General features: G+C 34.0%; 1 protein-coding gene across 4 annotated transcripts in view; it reads right to left on the bottom strand.

Moving 5' to 3' along the window:
* Window positions 1-9,672, bottom strand: part of DENND1B (DENN domain containing 1B) — a 390,124-nt gene that overhangs the window by 37,922 nt on the left and 342,530 nt on the right. For 3 of the 4 annotated variants that reach the window (XM_027843459.1, XM_027843461.1, XM_027843460.1), the window contains 2 exons: window positions 9,334-9,550; window positions 6,809-8,559 (listed from right to left, as the gene is read on the bottom strand). The exons of the other annotated variant lie outside the window; for it this stretch is intronic. In XM_027843459.1, coding sequence (XP_027699260.1) covers window positions 8,014-8,559; window positions 9,334-9,550 — 763 coding nt within the window. In that variant the 3' untranslated portion in view covers window positions 6,809-8,013. Of the gene's footprint in view, window positions 1-6,808; window positions 8,560-9,333; window positions 9,551-9,672 lie in introns of those variants that run through there. 4 annotated transcript variants of the gene reach the window in all.

Raw genomic sequence — 9,672 nt, 5'->3', positions numbered from 1 at the left:
ACACACACACACACACACACACACACACACACACACACACACACACACCCCAGAATAAACTGGAGATAACCTTGAAAGGAAGGATTCTTGAAGAAAATGTGATTTTATAGGGAAGTCAGAAGGCAGAGATGAGGGACAGAATTCCAGGCATAGCAGACAGCCAGTGAAAATACATGGAGTCAGGAGATGGAATATTGTATGTGAAGAACAAGAAAGCCAGTGTTATTACACCGAACAGCAATAGTGTCAAACTCAGATAAAAACAGAGTCCACTAAACCATACATAAAGATTCCCACAGGCTGCACAGACTTAGCTTCAAAATGTAATTTTATCTATGTTTGAGTGTACTTTTACTTATTTTGTTAAATATTTCCCAATTACATTTTGATCACATTTGGGGCACCCCTAGAGATTGTTGTGGGCCACATGTGGTCATATGTTTTTGTTTTTGTTTTATTTTGTTTTTTAGGCAATTGGGGTTGTGACTTGCCCAGGGTCACACAGCTAATAAGCGTCAAGTATTTGATCTGAGGCCGCATTTGAACTCAGGTCCTCCTGACTTCAGGGCTGGTGCTCTAAACACTGCACCACTTAGCTGCCCCATGGTCACATGTTGAACATCTCTGTTGAAGAGTGTGTGGAGGGGAGTTAGGTATAAGAACACTGGAAAGTTAGGAAGGTGCCAGGCTGTGAAGGACTTTAAAAGCTAGAGGATTGTATATTTGATCCTGGATGTAATAGGAAGCCACTGTAATTTATTGAGCAGGAGATGACATGGTTGGACTTGTACTTTAGGAAGATCACTTGGGTAGCTAAGTGGAAGTTGCTCTTGAGTGGTGAGAAACCAGAGGCAGGGAGACGAACCAGAATGCTATTGCAATAGTTTAGAAATGAGATGATTGGGACCGGTACAAGGATGGCAGCTGTGTCAAAAGAGAGAGGTTGGCAGATATGAGAGATGTTACAAAGGTAAAATTGACAGGATGTGGCAACTGATTGGATATGGGGGGTAAGAGAGTGAGGCATTGAGGATGACACCTAGGTTGAGAGCCTGGATGACTGGGAGGATGGTGGTATCCTATGGAGAAGTTAGGAAGAGATGAATTCAATATTGGTCATGTTGAGTTTAAGATGTCTATGGGACACAGTTCAAGATATTTAATAGATAATTAGAGATGTGAGACTGGAGGTCAGGAGAGAGTTTAGGGATGGATAAAGAGATCTGAGAATAATCTGCATAGAAATGATAATTGGATCCATGGGAGCTGCTATCAACAAGTAAAATAGGCCTAGTGAAAAGGCCTAGGATAGAGACTTGAGATCATCTCCAATGATTCCCACAAATACAAAAGGTACATTTTATCCAAGATCAGGCCTCACGTGGAACATGGGTTGATTTTTATCTTCACTGTGAACCAGGTCTATTACATTCCTGTCCTTCCCACTCCCTTATCACCCCCATCCCTGCCCCCGCCCAACCAGGATTCTCTTCTTTGCCACTGGCATGAACCAAACATGTTCCTCATTTTAGGGGCCTAATGACTAGCACTCCAGTTCTATTTAATCACTTAACACTATATTAGCTTTTATGAAAGAATGTTTACTTCAAAAACATATTGGGGGCATAATTCTTCTTTATACCACCTCAGTGTCTGAGGAGTTTAAGCTCACAGTTTAGATCAGTTCCTGCCAAGTATTAGTCTCATCAAATTCAAGACCAAAATCCCCTGGTACTAGATCCCTGCTCCCTAGGGCTTCTCTACTGGGCTGGATATAATACTTATCCTGGATTCCCGGACCCCTGGATGCCCATGAATTAAGATCATGAGTTGGAAACACCACTCCGTGCACTAAGAACAGAAAAGGACTAAAGAAAAGGCCAAAATCCCAAGTCCATTTCTTGGGTCCACATGGCCTAAAAGGGGAAGGAAGAGGTGTGACCCTTTACCTTATGATGTGAGTGAAGTGGTTCTTTCCTTTCAGACAGGAATGCAGAAAAAAGCAATTTTAACATCCTTTGACTTCAAAGCCTGTCACACATGGTTGCAGTACTATGAAACAGTTGGTTTGTTGGTTGCAGGCTGTCTGTATGATTTCTTGACTAGGCCTAAACCTATTTGGCTTCCCATGGGCCCCAAGAGCCACACTACCCGGGGACAAAAGTAGTGGAATCTTTGTGATAGTTATTCATCTTGATAAGAATAATCAGTTGTTACTTATTAGAGGCTTCATCACCCGAAGTTTTGACATGGACAAATTTTATTTTATGTTACAGTATTGGGGCACTTTATGGCAAGGTGGAGGTCACCCAAAATTTGCATTTACACGTTAAATTCCACAGCAGTCTCTAATATATTATATGTGTGTATGTATGTGTACATACATACACACATATGTATAGATATATACACACATATGTATATATACATACATACATTTTCTATTATGTATGTATATATACACACACATTGTGCTCCAGATAGGAGTCAAAGGTCTGGTTTGCAACTTTGGAGATGATTTATACTGTAGTCTGAAGGATGCAATAGCAATGAATCAAATCTTAATGCTAGATGTAAATTTTTATAAATATCTGTGACTAACTACAGGTCAAGGTGATGTATAGATGTTATTTTATTTTTTTAAAGTTTATTCAAAACAGTTCTACTTCTAAATAAAAAGATATAGAAACATTCAACTTTGTACCTATAATTCAGATCTCCACAGTGGACCTATTCCATTGCCTCATGGTGTGAAGGTAACAGCCCTGGATTTTCAAAGGTTACTGCTCATGAGGCACAGTCTCTGGTGGTCTACAAAGAAGTGAGTAACACCAGTATGCCTGGCATTCTGGGTCTCCATTATTGGAGGACCAGCTGATATAAGTTTAAGAGGCTGATCACCAGAAGGCTGGTCAGATACAATGAATATTTTTAAACAAGTAACTCACAAGAGATGAGGCATGGGGGATGGTTAACATCTGCTTTAGTGGAGATAGTACCTACATTCAGGAAATCTTAGATCCTACAAAGTGTCAAATAACTAACAAACAGATCTGTTACATAACGAGGTCTTGTTTTCTACAACGTTAGGGGCCTTATATGCAGTTAATATTTGTTCGCATTTTTAGCAATGGTGCAGCAGAATAATAAGCCTGTATGTTACATGACTATGAATGGCTTTTTAAGCAGACTAATAGTGTGTTGTGAAATGAGAGCACAACATACATTTAGTGCATTTTCTAGGCACGTGTTTATATTTTTGTTTTGTTCCAAGCTTAGAGTTACTGAGTCTAGGACTTGAGTGAACTTAAATCATTAACTGCAGGACTACTGTGGTGGCACAGGCTATAACTGAGGTGCATTGTTAAGATTCATTATTTCTAATAATGCATCATTGAAGTTTTTAAAACTATCATTTAAACAATAAAAGATTTTTTACATTTTATACACAGCTTCTTGAATGAAAAACATTCAAGTGAAACAAAAAAGATTATCTTAATTATACAGTACCTGATTTGTTTTTTGGTGTATTTGCATATTGCATCCAAAACTACAGATTTTCCACAGTGCTTTTTTGCCTTATTCAAGTATAATAAAAGTAGGAATCTATAGAAGCTCTAGGGTTAAACAAACTGTACATACATACAAGAAAAATTAATCTAATTTACAGAGAATCAAAAAGTATAAGCAATGCCCTTTATGAACCTTAGCAAAGACATATCACAATAAGGGATGTCACAATCTGAATATGTGTTCACCGCCATAAAAATACTATGTAATTTAGATGGTGCAGACACGAATAATATGCTTAGGAATTACCTGACAAATGCAGCAACTAGAATCTTAAATGTACATTTGAATAAGCATATTAGCTACCAAGTACAATGCTTTTGATTCATGTACTAAATGTATTAATCTTAGGTACAGTATTTTCTTATTGCATATTTTTCTGTTGCTAAGACCATTATGACACCACAATATGACATATTAATTTTAAATAAATGAAAACATACCTGTCTACCAACAATGTACACCACATACTTTTATAATCACAATGAACAATGCTACATATTTTTAATAACTGAAAAAATATGACCTTTATCTGCTAGAAAACAGATCTACATATTTGTGTCAACTAAATTATTCAAGAAAAAATATTGCACAAAATCCTATTAATTCTGAAATCTAATACACTTCCCTATAAATCCATATAATTCCCTAGTTACAACTGGATTAAAATATTAATTAATTTGCTCAAAAAAGCAACATCACCTCTTAAAATAAAAAAAATACAGTAACATTATTATTGGAATCTAGATGGGAAAGGTGTCAATACTGATATAAGGATTTTTTGAAAGTAGTTCCTACCTTAGGAGTGTGTGGAGGGGGGTTTTGGGGGGTTCTTTGTTTTTGGCAATAAGACTTGGGAATTTATTTAACATTCTTGAATTTATTTTCTGATTTACTAAGAAGCAAGGTGTTTCATAGAGAACAAAGAAGGACAACCTTAATAGCTGACTCTACAGTAGCTACTTTGTTTAGAAGAAAAATAAAAATCTTAAAAAAACCCCAAATTTATAGTGTTTCTCTCTTAGCAAATATAGTCTCAGCTTTTTCCCCCTTTGTTATGAATCTGCCCAACTCTCTAAAAAAAACAAACATGCAATTCAATGGCATTCCAGAAGGTATATAGTAAGGCTGCTACAGCATTAACTAAAAATTATGCAATAGACACAAGGATGAATGTGTCTTCACCGATAGACTAAGAGGCAATCCATAGAAAACGGATCCTCTATCAATCTGAATTTACCATATTGACTTAAGAAACTAATCTATATTTTTTTTTCCTAGAAGGGGAGGAAGTTTCTGTTTTTCTTGATTAAATTCTTATAATAGTTTAATACAATGTGCTAAAATAATATTCTCATTCACATTTTAAAAGGACTCTGATAATAGCCTTAAATGACAGTCCTGGAAGTCCACATTATAGTAATTAGCATATTAGACTGAAAAGAGAGCTTAAAACTGGGAATACCTTCTAAAGGTCTTTACTCACAGGGCTCTTTAATTTGACCAGCTACAGAAGCCTTTTCCTTCTCTTTCTGAGAAAACTTTGGGTCTTTTAGTGACTTCTATATAAAATACAAGGTTTTCTTTTTTAAATTGATGGTCACAGTTCTTAGGTAATTAATGGTTATTAGACTGAATTAATATTACCTTAAGGATGTGAAATGCTTTCCATTTTACATTAGATTGCAAATTCCTTGAGGGCAGGGATTGTCATTAATACAGCTTTATAAATCCTCCATAGTCTAACCCAGTACCTTTATACATACTTGGTACTCAAATAATATTTACTGAATGACGGAAACATTAATTATTTAATCAGAAAAGAAAATCCTGTTCTATATTTATGGTTTTACATTTATTCAAAACGATATAATCACTAAATGTGCCATTTTTTTGATTAAACAAAATTACAGTTTCTAAGTCTGCATTTTCCTGTTCCTAACTTTTCTTTCCCTTCTTCTTTTTCAAAAATAGAGTATAAATGATCCACAGGACAACTGGATCAGAGTCTGAAGCATACAGGACTCTTTGTTCATAGGAATTAAATAATGGCCAAGACTTTGTTGAGGAAGGATAGCAAAATCAAAAGTCAGTCCTTATTAAGCAATATAATCCTAATTCTAAAAATTCTTTCATGATAATTTTCTTCCATAGAAGAGAGAAATTATAATTTCAACTTCTGTTTCATCATCAGTTATCAATAATTTTAGAAAAGGAAGAAAAAAAGAAATTAAGAATAGTTTAATTCCTGTACTATTCTTATTAGACTACCTACAACACTATGAAGACTACTGACCTATAAATATAAGTATAAATTAATGCCTTGAAATACCAGTGTTCACTACTTTTTTTGGCTATTTTGGTAGTAATAAAGGATTTTAAAATTATGGATAACTACCAATTTTATATTTTTAAATAAGGCACAAATGTTAGCCTTTAAAATATCATTGAAACTAAAAAAATAACTTAAACAATCTTAAAAATGTACCTTAAATCACTTAATCAAATATGTAACTTAGATATTTATGGCAAAACATTTTTCAACAAAATGATCACATCTGTATAATTGCCCACCTTGTACACTGTCTGAAGGATTTAGGAGGCAAACATAGGTCATGGGATACAATCATGATTCATGCAATTAAGCAAATGGACGAAAATGAATTTTACATATCCTAGATTTCAGTATTTTTCAAACTTCAGAGATATGAATGATTCCTAAAGCAATAATTTACATCAAAATTTATTTTTAAGAACCATATATCTCAGTTAACTGTTTTTTGCAAATAGTAAAGTGGGGCTTGCTGATTAAGGTAGGTGATGTAATTTGCTTTTCAGAAATTGTTTAACAATCCTACAGTTCTTTTCTATTATTTAAAAGCAAATTCACAAAATAAAATCTTTTTACTGCATATAACCTTAATGAATTATAACTGTAATTTGGAATGAGCAGATTAAGGCAATATTTGATAAAGCCTTGAGTTTTTGTATTATAAAAAGATATTTCAAAATTTTTTTCTTCAGTAAAGGTACACAGTTCACATTATTCTTTCCATTTGAAACCTAAATGGATGTAAAAATGTCTACTGTAATTTTGGAGTGTGGACAGGAAAAAAAACATAACCCTTGCTGTGCTCAAATATTTTAAAGACAAATTGTAAAAAAAAAAATTTTATATTTCTTAAAAAGATCTTTGGCAACTAAAAAAATGTACTTAACTAAAACCAAGCATATGTGGAAAAAGTATTCTTTTAGTAAATATTTCATAGTGAAGGTCTAATGTTTATTGGACTGCCTCTCAAAATCCTCCAAGTAAACTGTTTAGTTATCTTTTCCTAAAAATACTGTCCATTTTTTTTATTTCTAATGATGTAGTTGTATATTATATAGAAAAGTTGCAGAACCCAATTGAAACGTAACATTTCACTGCTTTTTCTAGCTGTACTTTTGGATCTATCCTATACTACTATGAAACAGATCATTATTCCTTTCTAAAATCCAGGAAGATGTTAAACCTAATTCAAAATTTCAAAATCCAGAAAGATGTTAAAATTCAAAGTAAATGGTATTTCAAAAGATTGGTTCATAAAAATAAAATAAATCTTAGCAACATAGTCTATGAATTCAGTTAATCCCATATTTCCCTTTCCAAGACTCCTCGATAGTAGAGATGTACATGGGGACAGTAGAAACTATTTAAAGTGTCTCAGTTGTAAACAGAAGTTCACTGACTTCACATTATGCCTTAGCACTTCATATACTGAGTAAAAGGTAAGTTCATACCTTTCAAATTTTGGAAGACATGGCCTTATTTTTCTTTCTATAACTCATATGCAACATTTCTATGAGATTCTTTTAATTTAAAAAAAGTACTTTTGGCCCTTGAATCAATGCATAAAAAGTCATTATTGCTCTTGAGAACATTTGCCTTCTGAGACAATTAAGTATAGTATCATAAATCACTCATGATCATTGTGTAATATTTAATATAGGCTTAAGATTAAGGCAATTTGCTGATCAGTATTTTAAGAGTTTCAGGCTCATTTTATAACAACTTGTTCAGCTCATGCTCAACCAAAGGGATGCAGTACTAATTGGTTATCTGAAAGTCATATATGTTTCCCTCTGGATAAATGAAATGGATGACATTAAGCACCATATTCCAGGGGCAATCATGCTAAATATGTAGACTCAACAAACTAGTACCTGATCTAAAAGCACAACATCACAGTTGGCTTTATCTTTAAGACTCCAAATACCAAATCAATAGCTGAAAATAGCCATGAAATTACTGAACAGGCGAAATTCATGTACCAAACCAAACAGTATTTCAAAATTAAGAGAGTTATGATTCCTACAAAACCTGTTTAATATATAACTTGAAAGTCTAAGAGGATTCCTTATGAACTTTTGAAGGAAGTGATCTCCCCTTTGACAACCAACTTAAGTTTTATTTCCGCTGCTGTTATCCTCTGAAATGTTCAAACCATGATGGAAAGCAGATGTCATATGACATAATGTCACGACTTCATGAAGTAGTCCAACCTCTCCAGAAGTTTCCTTTGCTTCACTCCCATCTTTTTCCCAGGGAACTAGAGTAGATAGATGTCGTCTAAGGCTGAGATTAAGTTGATCATCTGAGGTATGGCTTAGTGTTTCATTATTTTCAGTTTTTCCTTGGAAAGGACTATGTGTTTGTGAATCTTCTGAAGAATCAAGTTGTAAAACTGATTCTACAGGAGAAGTTGAATTTACCATCATCGTTGGGCAATTCACATTGTTGGCACTGAGGTGTTTTTCACTGTTTTCCTCTTTCAGAATAAAGAGAGATTCTGTTAAACCAGCAGAAGAAGCATGTTTTCTTGGGGATGGTGGGAGATGTTTTCCATGGAGAGCGCTATCATCCTGACCAAGATTCCATTCAGCTTGATCATTAGAACTGCCACAAAGTATAGCCAGATTACTCTCACTAGGTGCATTGGATTTGTTCTGAAAGAATACACAATTTAAGACATAAATTTTTTTAAAGAAAACTTCATAGCTTTTCCTTGGCATTTAAAAAATTTCAAAATAAATGTTCAACTCTATAAAGAATGTAACTGAAGGTGTTAACTAAATTCTCCCAAATTTCTCTATTGGTACTGATAAGAATGAAACAGAAGTTAAACTTCTATGCCTATACTATTTTTGGACTTCTCACCTTGGAACTTACACATTCGATGTCATATGGGGTAGATGTTTGGTCTTCTCTGGTAACAAAACAAGAGTCATAATCTTATCATTTCTGCTAGTTATTTTAAAATGCAGTATGCAGACTATTATTAATCTTTAAGCTAATAAAATGGGAAGCTATTTATAAATAAATAAATGTCAAAATCTCTCTGTGTTAATATTATCTGGGAACTCCAGAGCAACATACTTCATGTAATTGTTTCCCCAAAGAAGACAAGTATAAAATGGACTGAAAGATAACGTTTTTTGTTTGATGGAAAGAAATCTAATTAGTGACAGCAGTGACTTGAACCAGGGAACCTACAGGGAAATATTAGCATTTGATAACTAAGCATAAATTTAGGTAATAAAATGGCACCATATTTTTTGAAGTACTGGTATTTACCTAACACAGCATAACATAAAATGACTTTAAACAATCTACAGATTTTATCATAGGCCCAGACAATCACAGCAAATGAAAAGGAGTATCAGGTAGTCTGTAATCTGAAACACTGAATTGCAAAAGCAAAAAAAAAAGAAAAGACTAACCGTAGGCTTGTAATCAATATCATCCATTGATCTAAAAAAATCCAGGCTCTTTGCTGCTGATAGCTTTCCTTGATCTGAGCTATGTGTACTCAAAGTATCAAGGATTTCTCCTAGTAAGTCCATTTCACCTGGGTAATGAGTCTTTACTCTAGCTTCAACAGAATCATCACTCTCATAAAAATAAGCAGAAGCTTCCTCACTGTCTTCCGATGATAACCTAAAGAAAAAGAAAGGCTAAACTGAAGGTATGCAAAAAGATAGTTTCCAGATTGCAAAATCTGCATGTAAACACCTTTTGATCAATTATAACATTCATGATTAAACTTTGAATCAAAGAGT

The sequence above is a fragment of the Vombatus ursinus genome, unplaced genomic scaffold (assembly GCF_900497805.2).
Source record: "Vombatus ursinus unplaced genomic scaffold, bare-nosed wombat genome assembly UNPS02014909.1, whole genome shotgun sequence".
NCBI classification, from domain to species: domain Eukaryota; kingdom Metazoa; phylum Chordata; class Mammalia; order Diprotodontia; family Vombatidae; genus Vombatus; species Vombatus ursinus.
Note: the sequence above shows the minus strand (reverse complement) of the source record. Positions and strands in the feature narration are given on the sequence as shown.